The following is a 25392-nucleotide window of genomic DNA, read 5'->3' on the forward strand; positions in this document are numbered from 1 at the left end:
TGAGGAAATTAACATCAGAGTGTCATGATCTGCATAGAGTAACATTATAAGTATGTGAAAATTCAATCTATCGTAGGCAAAGTCACTCAGGTCATTCATCTCCAAATTTGCGAAGCTGGTACTAGCAGGTGCTCCCATTGAGGTGCCAGTTAATTGTTGGTGAAATTTGAAGTCGAAACTGAAGTATCCTCCGTTGAAACGCAACTCACCTAGTGATATGAAGATGGCTTTGTACAGAGTAGTAAAATTGTTGATGTAGTTCCATCTTTTATGTGTAAAATATATTCATTATTAGAAAGAAAATATCAATTTTATTTTTCTTACGGCTATCTATACGGCTTTTATACACTAGTGTAGTAGCTGATTCAGAAAAACTAGCGGAATGAAAACTATTCAACCATTTATTACTGGTGCATTCACATCAACAGCAATTCGAACCAAGGAATGCTTATTCGACACTTAATACAATGTTTTTGAAATTCTTCTGATGATTCTGACCATATTCAATGTTTACCGAATTTTCAGGTCGGCGCCTATTGCTATGCAGAACTTGGCACCATGATACGAAAAAGTGGAGCAGATTACGCATATATAATGGATACGTTTGGGCCGTTCCTTGCCTTTGTCAGATTATGGATCGAGTGCATGATAGTTCGGCCCTGTTCGCAGGCCATCGTCTCCCTCACCTTCAGCGTATATGTGATGAAGCCCTTCTTTCCCGAATGCGAACCACCTAACAATGCTGCCAGAATGCTAGCAGTTTGTTGTATATGTAAGTATACTCGATCCTTGTTGAAAAATTATCCAGAAAATCAATGAATGAGAATATGTTTGTTTTTGATTGTTTTTATTTGTCATAATATAGAGGACAGTTAATAAATGTCTTAAAACTTCCTAACTATTTATAATCATAATCAGTCAGTATTACGAACTCAATAATGGAAAGGCAATCCGTAAAGCGGAAATATGCCCACAAGAATTACCTCTGAAACAAATTCAAAAAATGACAAGTTGAAGATCATTGAAGATTCCATTGCGGCTACACAAGATTCAATTGAATTACTGGAAAATAATGTAGTTGAGATGAATAAGAATTCCTAGGCAAATATGGGGAAAGTGATCTTATGACTTTAGCCTTGCGGCTTTCACACTCCTCTCCAGAGGAAAATTCATCTAGCCCAGATATCTCAGATATCAAAAGGAGTAAGCTCTGTTGGAGCCCTTCCCAGGTTTTCGGGCTCGTGGTGGTGTCGGGTTTGGGTCGCTCCTCGGCTCCCTGCTGTAGGTTGGAATTCTGCTCCACCCGCACTTCCTGTCGGAGCAGACGGTGTTCCTCTGAATTTCCCATGTACTTGAGTACAGTTCTCGACGTTCCCAGCAGTACCGCCTTCTGCATGACTATAGATATTTTCGTTCAACTGAAGTTTCCTCAAGTTCTCTAGTAGTTTCTTCTGTATCAGGCCAGTAGATGATATGACAATAGGTATGGTCTTGACATCTTTCAGCTTCCACTGTCTCCTGGTTTGCTCCTCGAGATCTCTGTACTTTGAAATTTTTTCAGTGTGCCTATCTAAAAGATTGTTATTATTTGGAATTGCCACATCGATGAATAGTGCTGTGTCCTCATCCTTATTGAGCAATATGAGGTCTGATCTAATGTGGATTATTTTCCGGTCTGTGAGAACCGTGCGATCCCAGTATAGCTTGTGATATTCATTTTCCAATACAGCATCCGGATGGTAATTGTAATAAGAAACCTTTTTCGAACTTAGAAGTTGGTGTTTTAGTGCCAATTCTTGGTGAAGAATCTTGGCAACGGCATCATGTCTTTTTTTGTACTCCGTGCCCGTGAACTTCTGACATCCCCCGATGATGTGCTGGATAGTTTCATGTGTCGCATCCGCCACTGAGGCATCCTTGGCGATATATTTCATGTAGTTTCTTGTTGGAATCACCTGATCCTGGATGGCGAGCATGAAGCCCTCTGTCTCAGGAAACAACCTTCCAGAAGTCAACCAGTAGTTTGACGCAGATATGTCGACATAATCATGGTTGACCTCGTTCTGGTGCATCCCATGCAAAGGTTTGCCAATCAGTTTCTGCATTTTACTTTCTGCAGAGTGTTCGACGGTTTCAAAGTGGTCCTGGTGTAGCTTTAACGGTGTAGAAGTATCAGCAACACAAACTACTCGATGGAGTTCCGATGAAGTAGCCTTGCTCAGGAAATATTTTCGAAGTACTTCAATTTCCTGGGTCATACGGTTGGACAAATCAACCTCTACCCCCAAGATGTCGTGGCAGCTGGGTCCGTTCTATTGAGCTTTTGGGGTGATGTTTATTGTGTTTAGTCAGCATGGTCCTTATTTTTCTCTGTTGGGCTGCTAAATCGGTGGTAGTCCAAGAAATGATACCGAACGAGTAGCTCAGCGCCGAGCAAGCGTAGGTATTGATAGCTTTTACCAGGTTCTTGCTGTTAAGGCCAGTTCTCATTATTCTTCTCAATCTTCGGGTGAACTCCTCTGTTAGTTCTTTCTTCATCTGGCTCTGATTGATTTTTCTTGCCTGTTTTATGCCCAGATACTTGTATGTGTCTCCTTCCTTTAATGCTTCAATTTCTGCACCTTCCTTGAGTTTGAACGTACCATTTTCTATTTTCCCTCTCGTTATGTTCAACAGTCGACATTTTTCTAGTCCAAACTTCATTTCGATGTCTTCCGAGAATCCTTCCACCATTTTCAGCATCAGTTGCATTTGCCTCTTGGTAGATGCGAAGAGTTTCAAATCGTCCATGTAAAGGAGATGATTCAGTTTCATCATAGTTCTACTGCCGCTTTTGATGGCAAATCCGTAGTCCGTAGAGTTCAATCTATGAGACAAAGGATTCAGGGCCATGCAGAACCACAGAGGGCTCAGCGAGTCTCCTTGGAAAATTCCGCGTCTTATTGGAATAGGTCCTGTTGTAATGGAGCAATCTGCTGCTTTCATTTGAAAACTAGTACGCCAGGATGACATGGCGTTTTTCAGGAACTTAACAATATTAGGATCCACCTTGTAAATGTTCAAGATAGTCAAGAGCCATTCGTGAGGTATGAAATCGAATGCTTTCTTGTAGTCTATGTACGCAGCGTAAAGATTCCTTCGCTTGGAGAACGCTTGATTGCAGATAACTGAATCAATTATAAGCTGTTCTATGCACATTCGGCTCTCTTTGGTGCATCCTTTCTGTTGCATGGCGATGATGTTATTGCTTTCGCAATGGTTGTGAATTCGATTCGAAATGCATGATGTGATTAATTTGTACATCGTTGGAAGACATGTGATTGGTCGGTATTTGGATGGGTCTTCTGTATTCCTTTGGTCTTTAGGTAACAGGTACGTTGTGTCATGTGTAAGGAATATTGGCATTCTTTCAGGATTTTCAATGACATCATTTATTGCGGAGGTCAATTTGTCATGCATGATCCAAAGTTTCTCGATCCAGAATTTCTGTAATCCAACAGGCCCAGGTGTTTTCCAGTTGTGCAGTCCTCTGATAGCTGATTTTACTTCTTCAATTGTGATCATGTCATGTTGCATCGGCTCATATTTTATAGCTTCAGACTTTTCATCTCTAATCCATCCGGTATCTCCATTGAACTGAGGTTTCGTTGATAATTGTTCGGTCCAGAATTGTTCAATGGCTTCCTTTGGTGGCAACTTTCCATGTTCTCCATCAGACGATGTGAGTGACCGGTAAAAAGTTTCTTCCGACCTTTTGAATGAATTATTGTCTCTTTTCCGGCTATAATTGCTTTTATATCTTCTCAGGCGTTCTGCATACAGACTTAGCTTTTGCTTCAGAGTGTCGAGACAGTGGTGAGCTGTAGCATTCTCCGTCTCTCGTTCTGTGTGTGTTTTGTTTCTATCCATGATTTCTTTGGCAGCTTTCACAACCTTCCTTCCGCGATTCCCGTTTAAGTACTCCGTCAGTCGTCCACTGTCTCTTCTTAGTCTCTATGTTTTGTGTTTCTGCCATGGTGGCGCATATAATTTGTGTAATTTTGGACCATCGTTGTTCGTTCGGCGAAATTTTGCCCCTATGGTTTTAGCCGTCGTTAGCGCTGCACAGTAAAAAACTAGATGAAGATATTCCAATGAACTTCCATTCTGTAGGTACTCAGGTAAAACGTCCTTATTCAAGATGTCGATTATGAGTGACAGTTTCTTGGATGTATTGAGTCGGGGAGGTGCTATTCGAAGAAGAGGATCTGTTCCTTCCAGTTCGGCAAAATATCTCCTCATCTCAGAGTCGGTGAAGCTCTTCCCTATCGTCCTGGTGTTTTGCCTTACTTGGGTTGCAAGATGGACTTTCAGCGTCAATTTCTTCTGGCTGTTGTTGCCAAGGCATGTGAATCTCATCAGAGGTGTTGGTGTCGCTCTCTGTTACTGGCGGACGCTGAAGTTCTTGTTTAATTGCGTCGATTCTGGCTATTGGTATTAGTTTATTTCTCAGAATTACGCGGTACTGGTCTGCCACCCGTTATTCAGTGACATTGAGATTTGGGTAGGCGTTGCAGAATTCCTCATGGAGCCTTTTCCTATAGTTGTTCGTGTTCTGTCCTAGTCCCGTGATGGAGTTATACAGGGTCTTTCACGAGGAACCTCACCCATATTTATACGGGAAACTACTGAACGTATTTTCACGAAATTCAGCACTTATAAGTATTTCACGATGCTGATGAAATCTAAAATATTTTCAAGGCATGAGCACCTCCGGTTTTTCCGGAAATAACGTCAACTTCCGTTTTTCAAATTAGAACACCATTTTTTTATTGCAGAAATAGATTCCTTAGAAAATTTCAAGTTATTTCGATGTAACATTTTTCAGTTTTTGTTGGAAAATTCTCTCTGAGCGGGAAAATTTGAAAAAAAAATCGAAAATAGAGCTCCGCTGAAACAAGAATAACTTCGAGGTTTTTGGATGGAAAATTTTCATTTTTGGGATTTTTCAAGATGCAAGATTGATGTATCCACTTCAAAAATCGAAATCGCGACTCATGATACAGGGGGTGAAAAAATCGCTTTCAAAGTTAGGGATGACAAAATCGTGAAAAATCAATTTTTTCAAATTAGAACACCATTTTTTATGGCAGATATCGAATCTACGTTAAAAAATAATGTGAGTGTATGCATCACACCCTTGCACTAAAATGGATATTTTCTGAGTCATTCACAAAAAACTGTTTTTCGTCTTGAATTTTCAGCTATTTCTTTTCCCTTCACGCCAAAAAGATGAAATTTTCAGGAACTGTTATTTGAACCATGCTGTTGATTCTTCATCCGTTCTTGAAACCGACTTCAAGTTACTATTAGGAGAACCATGGCAAACTCTCGCAGTTATAACTAGAGAAGATGCTCAAAGTTTTGACCGTTAATTTCTAGACATTTATTTATACGTCTCAGGAATGCTTCGTGCGTTGCTCTTCTTATTTCATCGGGAGGAAGAGATCTGCAGGAGTGTTTAAAAACCAAATTGAGTTTCAAAACTATGAATCTAAAAATCTAAACAAACCTGAACGCATTTCTGACTCGTTCTATGCAGTCCTCTCCATCAGTCAGGGGAGTTGAGTAGACAATATTTTTTATCCTATCCCAAACATAATAGTCTAAAGGAGTTAAATCGGGAGAACGTGGTGGCCTAAGATGTGGACCATTGTTCGCCAACCATCGATCTTCAAATAGCCTGTAGAGGATATTTGACACATTGAGTGAATTGTGTGGAGGCGCGCCATCTTGTTGATACCATAGGTCATTATGGTTCTGTACTAGCGGCTCAATTATTTGAGTCAATATGTCAGAATATCTATCTCCTAAGGGAGAACATTCTTTAAATAATGCAAACATGTGTAGTGTTCTATCTTACCAGTTAAAGTCCCATCATAAATGTGAACATCGAGAATTGCATTATTTTTGATGGCGCAAAAAACATTGAAACACCAGGTCTCTTGAAAGTTCCATTGTCTGAAGTGATTGTTGTTCTCTTCATCCCAATAATGACTGTTATGCCTATTGAAAGAACCATTCTTTGTGAATTTAGATTCATCTGTCCAAATTATACAGCCCAAAAAGTTTTCATTCTCTTGAAATCGAGTCATCATAGCTTCGCAAAACTCTGTTCTCCTGACGAAATCAGTTTCCTTCAAATGCTGTACCCTATTGAATTTATATGGGTGCATTTTATATTTTTTTAATATTCTCCAAACACTCGATTGAGATAATCCCAGATCAATCTCGGCATCTTTGATAGAATTTTGAGGATTCACACGAAAATATGCAAGAACTGTAATTTCGTTGTTCTCATCTTCTACTACACTTTTTTCTCTGTGTATAGTTTTCTTAACGAAAGATCCGACATTTCTCAAGTTTGTCATGGTTCTGTTAATGGTATCTCTCGTTGGTCTGGGTCGGTCAGGAAACCTCTCAATGAACAGTCGAATCGTTCTATCTACAATTATTACATTCTCCATGAAGTAGAATGAGATTTAAATGATCTTTATTGGTAAAATTAGGCATAGTGATCGATTTTATAACTTAATACGAATTATCACCAAATTGATAGTAATCACAAAATGCTACTGAATAAAGAGAAATTTGGCAGATGTAATTAATGATATCTATCATTAAAAAAAAAAGAATGTAAAACATGGTAAGTTTTTGCATATGGTTCATAAGGAATTATTTATTTATTACTGGAGAGAAACCCGATGGCCAATTAGTTGAAATAAAGAGGTTTCCGATACAAATTCGAATCAAAATTCGCCATCTATTTAGGAACAACCTGTAACTTTTTTCTCTTGCATATTAGGGTAGTAAAATCCAAAACATGGTTTAAGTAACAGTTCCTGAAAATTTCATCTTTTTGGCGTGAAGGGAAAAGAAATAGCTGAAAATTCAAGACGAAAAACAGTTTTTTGTGAATACCCACTTTAGGGCAAGGGTGTGATGCATACACTCACATTATTTTTTAACGTAGATTCAATATCTGCCATAAAAAAATGGGGTTCTAATTTGAAAAAATTGATTTTTCACGATTTTGTCATCCCTAACTTTGAAAGCGATTTTTTCACCCCATGTATCATGAATCGCGATTTCGATTTTTAAAGTGGATACATCAATCTTACATCTTGAAAAATCGCAAAAATGAAAATTTTCCATTCAAAAACCTCGAAGTTATTTTTGTTTCAGCGGAGCTCTATTTTCAATTTTTTTTCGAATTTTCCCGCTCAGAGAGAATTTTCCAACCAAAACTGAAAAATGTTACATCAAAATAACTTAAAATTTTCTAAGAAATCTATTTCTGCAATAAAAAAATGGTGTTCTAATTTGAAAAACGGAAGTTGACGTCATTTCCGGAAAAACCGGAGGTGCTCATGCCTTGAAAATATTTTAGATTTCATCAGCATCGTGAAATACTCATAAGTGCTGAATTTCATGAAAATACGTCAGTAGTTTCTCGTATAAATATTGGTGAGGTTCCCCTTGAAAGACCCTGTATATGCGCACAATAGTTTCATTCATGGACGTTGTCCACTTCATGCGCTTTCTAACTAACCCCGCTTGGGTGAGCACTGGCTGAATATCCTGCGCAGCACCTTCAGCACCGACGTCCTGCGTGCTGTCATGTCCAGCGCCGGCTCCAGACATGCCCTGACGATCCCCAGGCAGCGACTTGTTTCCGAGGCTTCTCGTGATCACCATTTCCATGGGTTTGTTCTCCCCTTTAACCATATCTCGGTTTGGGTGAGGGGTAGAGAAATTATTATTATTATGACTTTAGCCTTGCGGCTTTCACACTCCTCTCTAGAGGAAAATTCACTTATCCCAGATATCTCAGATATCAAAAGGATTAAGCTCTGTTGGAGCCTTTTCCAGGTTTTCGGGCTCGTGGTGGTGGTCGGGTCCGGGTCGCTCCTCGGCTCCCTGCCGCCGGTTGGATTCCTGCTCCACCCGTACTTCCTGTCGGAGCAGACGGTGTTCCTCTGAATTTCCCATGTACTTGCGTACAGTTCTCGCCGTTCCCAGCAGTACTGCCTTCTGCATGACGTTATAGATATTTTCGTCTATTTGAAGTTTCCTCAAGTTCTCTAGTAGTTTCTTCGGTATCAGGCCTGTAGATGATATGACAATAGGGATGGTCTTGATATCTTTCAGCTTCCACTGTCTCCTGGTTTGTTCCTCGAGATCTCTGTACTTTGAAATTTTTTCATAATATTATTTTTATTCATAGAACAAATTATTATTGCAGAAACGTCGAATAAAAATATTCACGAAGCTGCTGAATCGAGTGAAGTTAGGAGTATTGTGCATAACAGAGCTGAACAGAATCAATAAGAGTACTTATCGTCCGAGATATAATCTATCTTCATCTGTATCAGGACCTGCTGGTGTGAACAACAGCATTGATATTCCATTCATAGTAGCATTAATTTATATACCTTCTTGAAAACTTTCTCAGTTCTATTTTATATTTTGATTTTGAGTTTATAGGTTTACCTTCACTCTTTTTATTGATAATAACGATGATAATAATAATAATCAATCAGAGCCAGATGAAGAAAGAATTAACGGAGGAGTTCACCAGAAGGTTTAGGAGGATAATAAAACAAGTCTCAACATCAAGAATCTGATCAAAGTGAATATTACCTACGCTTGCTCAGCATTGAGCTACTCATTGCGGTATAATATCTTGGACCACTACGGATTTAGTAGCCCTACAGAGAAAAATAAGGACGATGCTGACAAAACATAATAAACATCACCCCAAAAGCTCAATAGAATGGACAGAGCTGCCACTACAACTCGGGGGTAGAAGAATTGTTGACTTGTCCAACCGCAGGTCCCAAGAAATTGAAGGACTTCGAAAATAGTCACACGGCTGCTTCGTCAGAACTCCATCGAGTAGTTTGTGTTGCTGATTGTTCTACTCCGTTGAAGCTACAACAGGACCACTTGGAAACTGTCGAACACTCTGCAGAAAGCAAAATGCAGAAACTGATTGGCAAACCTTTGCATGGAAGGCAGAACGAGGTCAATCATGATGATTACTTCGACATATCTGCGTCGAACTACTGATTGACTTCCGGAAGGTTGTTTCCCGAGACAGAGGGCTTCATCCTCATACTCAAGAATCGGGTGATTCTGATAAGGAACTACATGAAATATATCGCCAAAGATGCCTCAGAGAAGGACGATAGCTGTCGTCATGGCTATGCGACACATGAAACTATTCAGCACATCACCGGGGGATGTCAGAAATTCGCGGGGGTAATAAATTAGCAACTTCTGAGGTCGAAAAATTTCCCCTATTACAATCACCATCCGGATGCTGTATTGGAAAATGATAATCACAAGCTCTTCTGGGATAGCGCGGTTCTCACAGACCGTTAAATAACTCACAATAGACCTCACTGCATATTGCTGAATAAGGATGAGAACAGAGCATGACCTCTGTATTGGTTTGAATGATTCAGTGGCAAAAAAGCGGCAAACTTTTTTGGAACAATTCTTATACTATGTTTTCCCATCACAGCTCCGTATCATTCGCCAGATTGATATTTCACAAAAACTCTATTTTCAACGGAATCTTTCGGTCTTAACGCGTATCTCCGATTAATATTCGGGTCATTAATTGAAATTTGAATGACTCCAATTGAATGTTTATTTCGATTCTCAAAAATTGCGATAACCAGTAGTTGACACATAATAATAAGACAAAGATATTTGACATAGTAAAATATGTATTTAAAAATTAAATTGAAGTATACCGAAGAACTGCTAATGGAAACGAGAAGAAATAGCGATATATTATTGCAGAATAATGGACTTCTTTTAGAAAAAATTAAGAACCTACAACAAGCAGATAAAAAAAAAGATAAACAATGAAACGATTGTGACAACGCAAGAAAACACAGAAGCAGCGCAGAAACTCAACCAGAATAATAAAAGAGATCAACGAGACAGAAAACTAATTATGGTAGCGAAAACATACGAACTGATAAAGATATTGGGAAAAATTCATCACTGAGTGCTGTCAATGCTAAAAATATGGCTTCAGTTAATACAGTAAACAAAAACGAAAATAATGAAAACAGGTTCACGAGCATGAATGAGAATAAGAAAGAAATGGCATTTGAACCAACAAATAATGATGAGTGGAAAATGATAACTGGCAAACGAAAAAGGTCTGATAGATCGAAAAACAATATTATATGCACAGGTTCAAAACATCATTCGACTGCAATAAAAGGAGCTTCCAAAAAGAAATTGGTATATGTTGGAAAGATAGCTGGTACTGATGTGAGAGAGGAAGACATTGTACAATATATTGAAGATGAGGATATAAGTGATGAAATAGATGTCAAAAAACTGAATACTAGAAGACAGAACTCTGCATTCAGTGTGGGTGTAACAAATGAAAAACTATTTGAAACAATTTGTACTTCTGAATTTTGGCCGGAAAGTTCGATAGTACGGAAATTTTCATTTCGAAACATCTTCCGTAAACAGCGTAGTAATGGAGATACAAAATGAAGATAGAAATAAAATGCAAGTAGAAACAAAAGACCAAAAAGCTCATGGAACTAATATCATACACCAGAATACTCAATGATTAGGAAATAAAATATCTGAACTTGAACTTATGCTGGAAACAACAAAAGATATACTTGATGTAATGTGTATAACTGAACACTGGATGACTTCAAGTGAAATACCGTTTTTGAATATTCGAGGTTTTAACGTCATATCAAATTTTTCCAGGGAGGAATTCATACATGGTGGGGCATATTGAGAAAATTGATTATACTAGCAATGTACAGGACTGGCTTGGGAAATATAAAGGTATTTCAAGACCAATTTGAAAATTTTCTCGAAAGACTAGAAAATGAATTCACTAATTATCATGTAGTAATATGTGGTGATTTTGACATAAATTTATTAGACGATACCCAAAAAAAATACAGCATCCTAGATATGGCTGCCAGTTATTACATTCAACAAACAATAAACAAACCAGCTAGAATAACTAAAACATCAAAAATTTTGATGGACAATATATTTGTAAAGAACTGTAATTATTGGAATAATAAAAATGTTAACACACAGTTAGCTGATCATAGTGCTCAATTTATCACAATAGAATGTGAAGAAATCCAGGAGAAAGACCATTTTGTGGAGAAGAGACTTTTCAGCGAAAGTAAAATACAATAGCTTTTCTATATTTGCAGGATATCACATGGCAAGATGTTATGGCAGAGCTGGATTCAGACAGAGCGTATAATAGTTTCGCTGAAATTTTGGACATGCATATAAAGCTTATATTTCCGAAGAAGAAAGTTTACGTGGCAAAAACATCACCACAATGGATAACAACAGGAATAAGAACTTCGAGTACAGGGAAAAGAATTATCTGGAAAGATCTAGAAAAGGGTAAAGTTACCTGTGAATATTATAGAAGGTATTGTAACATACTCAAAAATGTGATAAAAAATGCCAAACTAATGAGTAATAGAAGATACATTTATACGGCAGAAAATAAAATAAAAGCTACATGGAATTTTGTAAATCAAATTACAAGAAGAAAGAAAGAATAAAATGATTCGATCTTAGATAATTTCAATTCTGAATATAAAAATGATGCTCTCAATAGACTAAATTCGCATTTTGTGGATATTGGTACAAGAAATTATAAAGAACCTCATACAGTGCATATCAAACCCTGCAACAAGAGTATATTTTTGAGTCCGGTTTTAGAACCCGAGTTAGCTGGATATATATCAAATCTGAAAAATAAAAAGTCCGTTGGAATCCATGAAATACCAGTACAAGTATTGACGAGCTGTGCGTCACTTTTAGTCACTCCATTAACACATATCATAAACTAAATTTTGACATATGGAAAGTATCCTCAAAGATTAAAAAAGGCGGTAATAAAGCCAGTATTCAAAAAACGAAGCAAGGTAAACTTTGATAATTATAGGCTTGTTTCACTTCTTTCGAATATTACCAAAATATTCGAACAAACAATTTCCGATGAATTCATCCAGTTCTTCGAAAGAAATCACGTAATAGTCAAACAGCAATATGGATTCAGGAAAAGAAAATCAACGATTAATGCAATCTATCAAGCTCTTACCACTATCAGCAAATCTCTAAATCAAAACCAAACCACGGCAGCTCTCTGCCTGGATCTGTCAAAAGCTTTCGACCGAGTCGATCATGGAATATTATTAGCAAAATTAGAAAAAAATGGCATAAGAGGTATTGCACTGGAGCTCATTAAATCTTATCTTACTGGGAGAACCCAAACAATAATGAGCAGAGGAAAAGACGCACGCATGAAAACATCTGAAACGTGTAATATAGAAGTGGGTGTCCCGCAAGGTTCCATCTTGGGTCCATTTCTCTATATTATTTACACAAATCACCTCGTACAACAACTAGTGAAATGAGAATGTTTGCAGATGATACGTCAATAATATGTAAGGTAGGTAATGGAAGAAGGTTTGGGCAGATTTTACAAGGTGAATTGATCGAAAGGCTTCACATGAACCAGCTGGTACTGAATACTGAAAAGACCAAACTAATAACATTTAGGGAACAATATAATAATATAGAGCTTTATCATCAGAGAACAAAAATTGAAGAAGTGAAAAGTTTATCATTTCTAGGAATTAACATCGACCAAAAATCGGAACTAGAAAGAACATGTCGGAAAAAAATCGCCTAGTATTGCACAACAATGTTATGCTATTAGATTGGTTAGTAAGACAATAGGTGTAGATGCTGCTCTGACGGTTTATCATTCATATGTACAATCTAAAATAAGATATGGAATTATTTTCTGGGCTAGATCCCCTGAAGCTGCTGATAGAATATTCAAACTACAGAAGAGATGTATAAGAGCTATATTTGGAATGAGACAGATGGAATCGTGTAGGCCTATATTCAGCAAGAATGAAATATTAACGCTTTATAGTTTGTACATATATGAGGCAGTGGGATTAGTGATAAATCATTTCGAATACATAAGTTTTATGCAACAGGAACATAATAATAATACCAGAAGAAAAAAGGTATCTTTATGAACAGAAGCCAAATTATACTTACCTGCAGAAGAATGTAACTTATAGCTCATTAAAATTGTGGAATAAATTGCCTGAAAATTTCAAAGATAAATCAAGACGCTTACAGAAAACAGTATTAAGAAAATTTCTGGTTGATAAAGCTTATTATAGTGTAGATGATTTCTTAAATGAGAGGAATTTAGAAGATTTATGTTGATTTGTATTCGATATTTCAATGTGTCATTTCATTGTATTCAATGTTCAATATTAGTTTGACACGATCTACACCTGTATGATACACTGATCAAATAAAATCTATCTATCTATCCATTTTCCGGTATAGTGTGATCTCAAACAGCTTTGCAAAATTCGAAAGAAGAGAGATCGGACTATAATTTTAATCAGTTGGGTCACCACTTTTCAACACCGGGACAACCTTAACCATTTTCCATCACGATGGGAACTTGCTATCTCTGAGATCCATGTTGAAGGTATGAAACATCGGGATCGATAGGACACCATTAGAATCCCTGGCGAGGAAACTGGGAACACCATCAGGTCCTGCAGTCAATATGATTATGAATCTCTTCATAAACTTTTTAGGGTTTTCACTCCCAATCTCTGAAACAAAATCAATTAAAAATGAAATCAACGATTTGCTCCTGCGTAAATTCTTGCACTAATTTGTCAGAAGAGATGCAAAATTCTCCCAGAATAAATTTCAATCGATATCTAATATGATTATGAATGTTTGATTATGATTATGAAACTGGCCGTAACAATATCAGATTGAATAAGAACAAAGCGTGGCTGAGAAAGTCGTAGGCTGTGTTGATCCCATCACGATTGCGATCATGATCGCGATTGAAGCGCGAAATACTTTTTCTGATTATACACCAATTTACACTTTATTTTCACCGCTAGATAATTTCTTCATCTACACATAAGCTCATCTTTTTTCCCAATTGCATTTATGTATATTAAAAATTTCTTTTTTTACGAATCAATTATTTTCAAGACATTTTTTATTCGCAGTACTTTTGACATTCATCAACTGCTACGACGTGAAATGGGCAACGAGAGTTCAAGATATTTTCACTTATGCCAAACTTCTGGCACTATTCATCATTATTGGAGCCGGCGTTTATCAGTTATACAACGGTGAGTATATAAAGTTGAATTTGAAGTAGGGCAGAGCAGGGCTACTTGGAGCATGGGTTAGTTGGCGCACTCCTGATATCTGAAAATGTACACAATTTGGGAAGGCAGCAATCGCCTGTTTATAAAGAGTGGGATGAAAGCATGTCGTGACGAAATTTTCATGTTTCTCTCAGTAGTAGGATAGACTTGTTGAGTGAAAGAGTGTTTTCCGCCGACCTCTTAATAATAGCAGTGTTTAACGTACACGAAATTAATCCCCTTTTATTTGTTAATTTTCTATTAATGCATTATTGTCATGGATAATCGAACATAGAAGTATTCAGCAGCTACTGACCTACCCAAATAATCATTTTATTCGTATGTCTCATTGATTTTCGTAGTGCCTAGCGAGTGAATAGAGAAAAGATGAATTGTGAAGGTTGCAGAAGAATTATGATGGTACGAAGTGCTCATTAAAAGAGCCATGCTTCAGTGGAATCAATACAATAATCAATTTGGCAATAAGAATATTTAGATGATGACAAACTGGTAGGTATTGGTAACTAAAGTTGACCTTTACAGATGTAGATGCCGACTTAGATCTTGCACTATTTCAGTGCTGAAAAAAACAATCATAAATTGAACTAGAATTATTACCTTAACTGCGAACTGAATTTCAAGACAATAACAGACTATCTAGAACAATGCAGATAATATACGATAGTAAACTATGGTGAAAAATGTATTCACAGTCCTACAATTTTGTTGATTCAACATCACTTTTGTTAATCTACGCAGATTGTCTGTAGAAAACACATAATAATTCACTTTTGTTATGAATCCGAGCGTCAAGTGTTGCAAAATGATGAAGTTTCATGAATTTTGACTTCTAATTATTAGAAATCAACGATAAATAAAGTACCTCTTAATGTAAACCTAAGTTTGAACCTAATTACCAATCAATATCATTATCATAGAAATATAAAACGAGAAGGAGTACAACTCCCTTGCTGAAATTCTTCGCACTGTTTCTAGTGCAGCGCTACTTCCGCTGGCAGAAATCGGAACTATTGCTCTGTAGCAGCGGCCGTAGAAAGTGGGTCATTTTTTAAATCGATTCGTTCGATTTGAAATTCCGAACAGCAGTAGATTTTACGCTTATTTGTAATTTAAAAATGAAACTATTTCATTCATTTGCAATGACACTAAAGATACTACATTAGATATTGATAAATCAATGAAAAAATAGGTGATTAAAAAATGAATCGTGATTTTTTTTTCAACTATTGAATTATAGGTACAGTAAAAATTAAAATTGAACACTGAAATTATCCACCATGAAGCTGAAAAGGTGTACCACCTAATAAAACGACTGCATGTTAGGGGATGTTTTAAGAGTATTCAAGTACAAATAATTGGATATAGAATAAGAGCAGTTTAGGAAGGAGCGGAATTTTTATTAATCCTTAAACCATATCTCTAAGAAGTTGTTCTGTAGAAAATACTATTGGTTACAAATATAAATACGTAACTATCACAGTGCACCAAAAAAGGATTAAAGGTATTCTTGTAATTCCTCCTGTTGACTGGATCTTCTAAGTCAAGTCTTTTTTTCGATAAACCCTCTTTTTCTTCTGGTAACCATTTTCGTGAAAAATTTGTTGAAGGAATGTTGAGTTTTCAAATACTGGAAATACATCCATGAATAAGTACTCAGTTGCAAAATTGTAAGTCATTTCAACTTAGTAGGATTTTCATGAGAATAACGCTGTTATCATTGAGTATTCCACTCGGTCGTATTCAAACTCAATGGTATTATTTTTTGAACGAATATTGTCGAATATATTTTCCAACTTTTTCGAAAACCCACTAGCCAAGCGGCCCGTTATGAGATCTGAAGAATAGCCACAATTCAGTTGGAGTGATTTTCGAGACAACGGTCTCATCGAACCGCTGGCCTTAAGCCAAGTCAACGTTCAACGTGTTAAAATACAATTTATCTTTGAAGAACTCAAGCCATCGGTGAGCAGACAAATTCCAAGCTTCATGATTACACAAACATAATTATAAAAAACCAATCACATACTAGTAAAGTAAAAAACGGAACTAGAAGAACGAGAGATTAGATGAAGTTTCCACGAAACAGCAGGAAAAACTCGAAGATTATGAAAAAAAAATATCCTCTCTTCAACATGAAAACGAACAACTCAAAAATAAAATGGAATGGCTAGACTAAAACCGGAGGAAGAACTGCATACGTATTTTCGGTTTAGATGAATGTGAGGATGAGAATACAGAATAAATAGTCCAAAATTTGTTCAATAAAATGATGAAAATGATCAAATTTATTCTACAACTGAAGGTGTTCTCAATGATAATTATTTTTATCAGAATTATGCATGTATCATTCAACACGTCTACTCGCTTCGACGTCTCGAGGTGAACTACTGTAGCTGAATTTCTTCATGTAGAGAGCTTTTTAGATCTCTACCCAATCGGCTGTACCCATCGTCGTGATGGGTGGAATTTTATCTTTGTTTAGGCAACTCCATAGTTTTTTTTGCGGTCTCTTCGTCTGAAGATGAACTTTCTTTTCGCGCGCGTTTTGTGGACGTCGCGTTCTGGGTTTTTGAAACTTGAGTTGCGAAAATTTTTCTTCATTTCCGGTTCTGGAGCTACTTCCTGTTTGAATGTATGTTGGGGATCACTACCGGCTTTGCAATTTCTGCAAATGTGGGAGATTTCTGTGCCGCAATCAGTTTTGCAATTTTAGCAAAACTAAGGGATTGAGGGGCTTTATTTTTATTAACTCCCTCTCTCAAGAGGCTTATCTCCCCGACCAACTGAGCCACGGTTTCAGTTAGTTTATTTATTTGAGCCTTCAACTAACCATTCTCTTCTTTGAGCCTTACAAGCTCTTCTGCTTCTCCATCGCTGAAGTCTTCGGTGTCCGTAGCTTCCATGTAGGAGCTCTCATTTTCTGAGACCTCCGACATGGCTTTTTGTCTGTATTAAATTATATGCAGTATTTCTGAATAATAATGAAATATTTGAAATCCTCACTACAATATTAACTATAATATCAGAAAAATTAATCGACTCACCAGTGATATCCGTGGAACCAACGATATTAATAATCTGGACTCAAGACACTGAATATACTGAATTTGAGCGAATTTCCGCTCTATAACACATACACTTATAGAACTTACAAAAAACTTCGGAAGTTTCATAGACGGAATCAAAAATTACGTAGCTTCGCTAGTGTACACTTTCACTTCGACTTTCTCTTCCACTTTCTTTTTCAAAAGCACTCGGAAATGCGTTCGAGGTCCCACCCGAAACTGGATGTAATGCCAAGATCCCTGATCTCGTCTTAGTATACTAATAGTATACTCAAAGTATATTAATGTATACTTTCAGTATACTATCGGTCCATCTAGATTCATAATTGAATCTTCCTAGTATATGTAACAACATTGCACCTGTCGACATTCAGGTTCAATTTGTTCACTTCACACCAATCTGCAATGGCATTCAGTACCATCTATAAGATGATACAATCACTAATTGTCTTTATTTTCTTAAATATTTTCAAATCATCGGCATACATAAGTTTACCAGTAACAATGAGGTCTGTTGACGTCTGCAACTCGACCTCTGGATGTCTTCCAGAAAATCTTTGGCTGGTTTATCCTTTGAATCAGAAATGTCACTAACTAAAAATGAGTGACGTTTTTCGCCAAATTGAACTTTTATTCAACGGTCGACTTGACACATGTTATTTTTCTTGCACCGGATCAATCAAATACAAAGGTAACGAATTATCAATATTCGTACAACATTTCTCGGCCCCGATGAAAATTATCATTTTTCATCCTCATTCCGTGGTCTCACATCTAGAACACTTAACTTGGATACCGATCTTCGGAATACACCAATTTTTAGTTTTTACATCAGCGACACGTATTCGGCCGTCTCTTCCCGGAAAAATTGCTATGACTATTCCTTTCAGCCAAACGTTCCTAGGCACTGGCTCATCTACAATGATCACCACATCGTTCACTCTCAATGGTTTGTTTTCAACTTGCCATTTCGATCTCGTGTGCAAATTCGGCAGATATTCTCTTATCCGCCTTTTCCAACATTTATTACTGAAATCCTGAGTGATTCTCCAAAGTTTTCTCGATTGATTAGAATCAGATGTGAAACATTGCAGAAATTTCTATTCCGTGTTAGGTTGTGGACCCAATAAAAAATGGTTCGGCGTTAAAGCCTCCTCGTCTTCGAAGTTTAAGGATACATCGGTTGAAGGTCTACAGTTAACCATGTATTTGACTTCTCGGAATAACGTGTGTAAAACCTCTTCTGCTGGTGCTTGTTCTTTCAAAACTGCCTTCAGAGTAACTTTCACCGACCTGATTAACCTTTCCCAGATGCCGCCCATGTGTGAAAGTCCCGGAGGATTCCACTTCCAATTAATTCCTTTCAAAGACAATTTCCTTACAAATTCATCTTGGTTGAACTCGACTAAACCTTCTTTCAACTCTCTATCAGCTCCTCTCAAATTGGATCCATTATCGCTGAAAATTTCTGTTGGACAACCTCGTCTAGCACACATTCTCTGGATTGCCATAATGGCAGAGTCTGTCGTTAAGGAATTAGCGATTTCTAAATGTATTGCCCGTACTGTTTTAAGCATGTGAAAATTACGCAGTAACGCTTTTCTCTTCTCCTACCTATTTTGACTTGATACGGTCCGAAGTAATCCATGCCACAGAAAGTAAATGGTCTGAAATATGGCATGGTTCTGGCGTTAGGTAAATCTCCCATCATTGATATTTTAGGAGAAGACCTTTCATTTTTACAACTTTGACAGTCACGCGAAACTTTTTTCACCCGGTTTCTGAGCCCAACAATTCAATAGGATTATCTCAACTCATTGATGACAGTCAAAATTTCTTGATGATTGAATTTCAAGTGATATTGCCGGACAAAAAGATATGTATATCTGTGTGAGACATATAAAACAGCGGGGTTTTTCTGAAAATTGGGAATGTCTACATTTATTCTGCCTCTCACTCTCAATATCCCTTCTCCATCTAAATATATGCAGACGTTCTTCAGTCTACTTCCTTTGAAATTCTCGTTTCGCCCAGTTCTACCGAATTCCTCTGCAAAACAATGATTTTGAACGTCTTTTCATAACAACTTTTCTGCTTCGTTCAGTTCATCTGCTGAAATCTCAATATGAGCATGTTCCTTCTTGCATCTCTTGATGAATTTTATTACTTTAGCTGTACTCCTCACGAGTTCACTGCAATATGTTACAAAGGTAACATATTATCAATATTTATATTAACAATACTGCGCATTGTCCTAAATTCATTCCAATTTTTAGCGTTTGGTATTCTTTTGTATTTCTTGAAAGCTTTCTCCTTAAGGTATATGTAGTTTATGAGTTCAGTTGTGGTCCATACTGGAAAACGTCTTTTCATTTCTAGTTTATCAGGAACTGACTGCCTAAATATATTGTCCAAGATCTCATAGAATTTAGAGCATGACAATTCCGGATCATCTTCTACTTCAGTTACCGAGGTCCAGTTCGCATTCGACATCAGATCCTACATAAGAGGAAAGTTAGCTTTTCTGAAATCAAACGTTCTTGATGTGCCGGAGTCAGTACCAAAATTCCTCACTCTTGCCAGTGATACTCTCGGGATAAAATGCAATGGTTCTGCATTCGAAAGTGTGTGGAACCATCTTATGTGCAATATCTGTCTTAGATGACGTTGTTGCGTTTGTTCAAGTTGTTTGATATGTCGCCTGTAGGGCGTCCAGCTTTCGCTTCCGTAAAGAAGCGTTGGGAGCACGCCTGCTTTGGAAACAGCTGTCTTGGTCGTCAGATTGAGGTCGTGATTTTGAAAAACTCTGATCTTTAGCTTCCAGAATGCCCGTGATGTCGATTCAGCCTCTGGAATTCCCATTGGCCGCTCTTTCGATACGTATCAATTCTGCTCGAAACCGGCGTCACTATGCAACGTAGCTACCGATTCAAATGTTGAAGGACTTTTGGTCCAGCCTGTATATGGATTATTTTCTATGTGGGATACTGAATCCATAGGTCCATGCGGTACAAATCCATAGAAGGAAGCAACTCTTTCAATGAAACTTACCGAATTCAATAAAGAAAGCAATAGTGTTGTGAAGTAGGTGGATACATTATTCTCTTTTTTATTGACCTTGTAGTAGAATTATTCTGTTTATATTTCTTCCTGCACTGTTGATAGTTAATCATTGAAATTGTTTAGTATTACTTAACACGTTGACTGTCCCATGCATCATTTATGATTCATAAAGGTTTTCGCCAGGAGTCCATGAGTCGTATGTGATTCATTGATTCATTTAACGTTCAGGATAAATATGGTTACTCTTCATAAACGCTGAAGTATGATCGGTTCATATGGGCTGATCGTCTTGTAGAAATATATATTGATTACCTCAATCGTAAGTAATCATACATGATTCAAGAACATCAGCATCAAGCCTTCCATTGGACTTGAAAATTTTGAACATGAACAGTTCCTTAAATGGCTGCAGAATTAATTTTTTCATAGAACAGATATTTTATGACTCAAAAGCAACCCTTATCTTGTAATAAATGTGTTGGACGTGGGGGGTGAACAAAAATTGGAATGGGGACAGTCAACGTGTTTCAAATATAAGAAATCTGATTTTGATTTACACTTCTGTTGAAAAAATTTTCTTTTCTTCCATTTTGTGAACACATCTTTGTGAGTATTTAATAACCTGTATGGGCTCCATGAGTATAAATGAATGAATAAACTCTCCTTAATGTTTCCATTTATTTTCTTTTCTCTTTATTAAAAACAGAATATCTGTCAACAAAATTTTTGATCAGCTGGTATGGATGTATCAATAAAATTTTTTGTATATTAAAATCGAGTTGCTCTTTTCTGTGTTAATAGTAGCAATGTACAGAATACTCTAATATTCGGGCGGTCGAAAAACACAGCTGCAAAATTTTCTATCAGTCTCTTGGTTCTTTCAGGATTTATTGATTTTTGAAATTTCATTCAACATCTGATCATCAAACTGCATATTCTAAACGAAGAGCCTCAGCCAATTGAAACCTCTTGATGAGGCCTTGGTTTATTTAAAGGTGCATTTATACCAAACGAGCACTGTTTTCCAACGTTTCAAAACGTTTTAAAATGTTTTCAAACGTTCGAAAACTCAGAATTGGAGGTGTTCACACAGCCCGCGCCTGTCCGAACGAGCAGTTGTTCTTGATAATTCAACGAGGTCTCTCTAAAGTGCACCGACATGGCGCCCTCATTATCTAAAATTGCAATTTCTACTGAATCTATAGTAATCAGAGTCTCTGATAGGAATACTCTCTCGAATGAAAGAACTACGCCAAAGGAGGAGACGAACAACCTGGGCCAATTCTTTTCTGAAAGGAAGAAATTATACCCAGCTGCTAGATGACTTGAGAGCAGACGAAACTGAACTTTTTAGAAATTTCTGCCGCATGTCACTATCGGACTTTAATATATCACTCGTCAAATTTGAGGAAAAAGTGTCAAGGAAGACACCACTTATCGAGAGAGCATTCCAGCGTCGGTTAGACTGGCACTAACACTTCGATTTTTGGCTTCAGGAGATTCTTATGGAAGTGTCATGTACCTTTACCGAATTTCAAAACCATCAATATCGAAAATTATTACCGTCTGTCTGTGAAGCCATCGTAAATGGACTCCATTTCAAATGAATTGATTAAGTATGAAATCACGATTCGAAAGATCTCACCACAATTCAAAATAAATTAAATACCAAGACCCAATAACTTATCACGGTCCACAGGTGTTTTCGATGATATGACGCCAGAAGTGCAAGGAAATCCGAATCCCTTGGATGATTCGTCGGTTTACCGACATGAGACGGAACGGAATCGAGTATGGAGAGTAGTAGTAGTCTCTACTCTCCATAGGATCGAGTTTAAAACGTTTTGAAACAGGATTCGTAAACTTTATTCGGCTTCGATGAGTGTTTACACCACCTGTGCATATTGTGTGCATTGTTCGCAAACAGTGCCTTATAATGAAACATTACTTTACCGGCATGTGGCGAATGAGCTCGAGCTCTCTGAAACGTTCGAAAACAGGATTTGCGAACTCTGTTCAGCGCTGATGACTGTTTACACCGCCCGTACTGCTGTTTGCAAACAGTGTTCGCGAATAATTCACTCACAAGTGAACAATAATAATGGCACCACGAAGTGAAACTCTCCCTGAAAATAGTTGCAAACAATGTGCAAAAGAGTTCAAAACAAATGTTATATGCTCTAAGTGCTCAAGTAAATATCATCCGAACTGTATCCTGAAAATTCACGGAATTTATGTGAATAAAGGAAATGTGATATGTTGCGACGACATAACCTCAAAAAAATTTGAGTGTGAAAAGAAGGAACAGGAAATTCAGAAACTAAAAAGCCGTATAAGACGTTTCAATGAAATGGACTTTGAAGACTCTATTAGTCAGCGAGATAGTATAAATATGGAAATAACGGAGGGATCAGACAATAATGTCGAAAGAAACGACGAGCGAGAAGATTCAGAAGAAATTACAACTCTGGAAACAAAACGAGATATGGAATTGACATACCTGAATAAACTTCTTCAGGAAAAAGTTGACATGGTTGAAGAGTTGAGAGACAAAATAAAAATTTTAAATAAATACATTTCGGTTTTAGAGAGAAGCGAAAAGATAAACACAAAAGTGCAGCCATCTCTGAGAGAAAATCCTAAAATTAATAACGCCTGTGCAATTACAAAAAATGTGATAACATCTGAAGAAATACCTTATGCAGAGACCTTCAAACGGAAGAAGACACCTACCTCGTCGACCTTACCGACGCAGAATATTTCATCTTTGGGGATAAATGAATCAAGTCCACTTTTGGTGGATGCGCAAAATGATACTGATATTCCGGTAGGCCGGGTGAGGAGGGAAGTGAAACGGGAAATTAAACGCGGAACTGATGCGGGTAAATATTCCCTCAAAGCGGTGGACCCCAAAGCCTGGCTGTATGTAGGAAAAATAAATAAAAATTGCACGGAGAGGGAACTTCTAGAATTCCTCAAAATAAAACAACCGGAAAGAAATTTCGATATAGAAAAAATATCTAGAGATGATAGAGCTAGCTCAGCATTCAGGGTCGGAATTGATTTCGATTCACTGGAAGAAATGAATAAAGAAGATTTCTGGCCACAGGGAATAGTTATAAAGAAATACCGTTTCTTTCGAGGCCAGAAATATGATGGAGCGCAAAAAACCCACGTTCAGTATACTCAACATTAATATCCGTTCGATTAATGAAAAGATTGAACAACTTCAGGAGTTATTACAAAATGAAAAAATTTAAATAGCCGCAATAACTGAACATTGGGTGAACCAAAATAACATCACTGAACTAAAAATACCAGGATATAAAAATGCGGCATATTATTGTAGAGAAAAAGGCTACGGTGGCTCTTTCATACTGACAAAGGAAGATTTAAGTACTCAGTGTCTGCATCAGATATCGGAGATCTCAATGAAATCTGTTGTTGAGATCTGTGGGGTTTGGGTCAAAGACATGAAGACAATAATCCTATCAATTTACAGACCACCAAAAGGAAATATTGGCGAATTATTTCTACGTTTGAGGCAATGTTTGGAAAGTTTGCAAGACATGAACCTACAACAGAAGCACATCATGGTTTCAGGTGATTACAACATTGACATGTTACAAGATAGTGATAACACGAGAAAAATGAGGGACATGTTTGAGGAGTTTGGTTTGCAACAGTAGTTTTTCGAGCCGTCTAGAATTTCTAAAACGTCAGAATCGTTGGTTGATAATATCTTCTCCGATTGTGCTGAGTTTGCTGCAGAGACTTTCGAGCCGCATTTGTCAGACCACAAAGCTCAGATCCTTAGATGTGAATTAAAGGTAAGAACATTACCGGAGAAACCGAAAACGATAAGAGCCAGAGCTATGCACAATAAAAACATCGAAAGACTCAAAATTGAACTGGAGAGCACAGATTGGTTTCCCTCAACTGATATTGGCGCCGAATCGGCCAGAACTCTATTTGACGCATTCTGGGACAAATTTATATCTATTTTTGATGAAACATGTCCAGAAAAAGTTGTGAAATATAATAGGAATAAACAGAAAAAAGCTAAGAAAAATAAGGATATTATGAAGATCAGGAGAGAGCTGGATATATTAGCTACGATCTGCGAAGTGAAAAAAGATGACGAAACTAGGAAGGTTTATAACTCTTACAAGAAGAACTATAGGAAGAAATTAACAGAAATCAATCGAATTGCGAATGAAAAAAAGATCTTGAAAGCAGAAAACAAAACAAAAACGATTTGGTCTTTAATAAGGGAAGGTACCCAGTCCCCCAGAACTAATCTAGTGCCAACTGTTACACCTGATGAAATAAATAAGTTCTTCGTAAGTATAGGAGATGATATAGCGAAAAGTTGCCCAGAGGATCACATAAATCCTGGAGTCCTGTTGGACACATCTATGGAGCGTCCGATATGTTCTCTCTATATGAATAGCCTAACATCGAAAGAAATTGAAGGAATAACGAAGAAAATCAAAAGTAAAAATACCAAAGATGTTTATGGACTGTCCACCAAAGTTTTGAAAGAGATAATTTCAAGTATAGCTGAGCCTCTGAGCTATGTATTCTCGAAATGTATGTCAGAGGGCTACTTTCCTGACCAGCTGAAAAAGAGTAAAGTAATTCCGATACAACAAATTTAGACCAATCTCAATACAACCCGCCTTATCAAAAATTCTTGAAAGTGCCATAAAAAGCAGGATCGTCGGTTTTTTCAATAGACATAAAGTTTGGAGTGAAAAACAACATGGTTTTCCAGAAGAAAAATCAACTACAACAGCAATAGCACAAATCCTTCAAATGATTTCAAATGCTATAGACAAGGGCAAAAAATGCAAGCTCTAATCTTGCGATTTGAGTAAAGCTTTCGATAGCATTGACCACCAACTGCTCTTGAAAAAACTCAAATACTATGGCATTAGGGGGATAGCCTTTGATATGGT

At 37.2% G+C, this 25392-nt stretch overlaps 1 protein-coding gene across 3 annotated transcripts in view; it reads left to right on the top strand.

Annotated features, from left to right (window-relative positions):
• The window catches only part of LOC123314442 (large neutral amino acids transporter small subunit 1), a 439580-nt gene that overhangs the window by 114954 nt on the left and 299234 nt on the right, over positions 1 to 25392 (top strand). For 2 of the 3 annotated variants that reach the window (XM_044899734.1, XM_044899733.1), the window contains exons 2-3: positions 526 to 772; positions 14139 to 14264. In XM_044899734.1, the coding sequence (XP_044755669.1) occupies positions 526 to 772; positions 14139 to 14264 (373 nt within the window). The remainder of the gene's footprint in view (positions 1 to 525; positions 773 to 14138; positions 14265 to 25392) is intronic. The other variant, XM_044899735.1, reaches the window with a different exon arrangement.

This window comes from Coccinella septempunctata, chromosome 5, assembly GCF_907165205.1.
Source record: "Coccinella septempunctata chromosome 5, icCocSept1.1, whole genome shotgun sequence".
NCBI lineage: Eukaryota > Metazoa > Arthropoda > Insecta > Coleoptera > Coccinellidae > Coccinella > Coccinella septempunctata.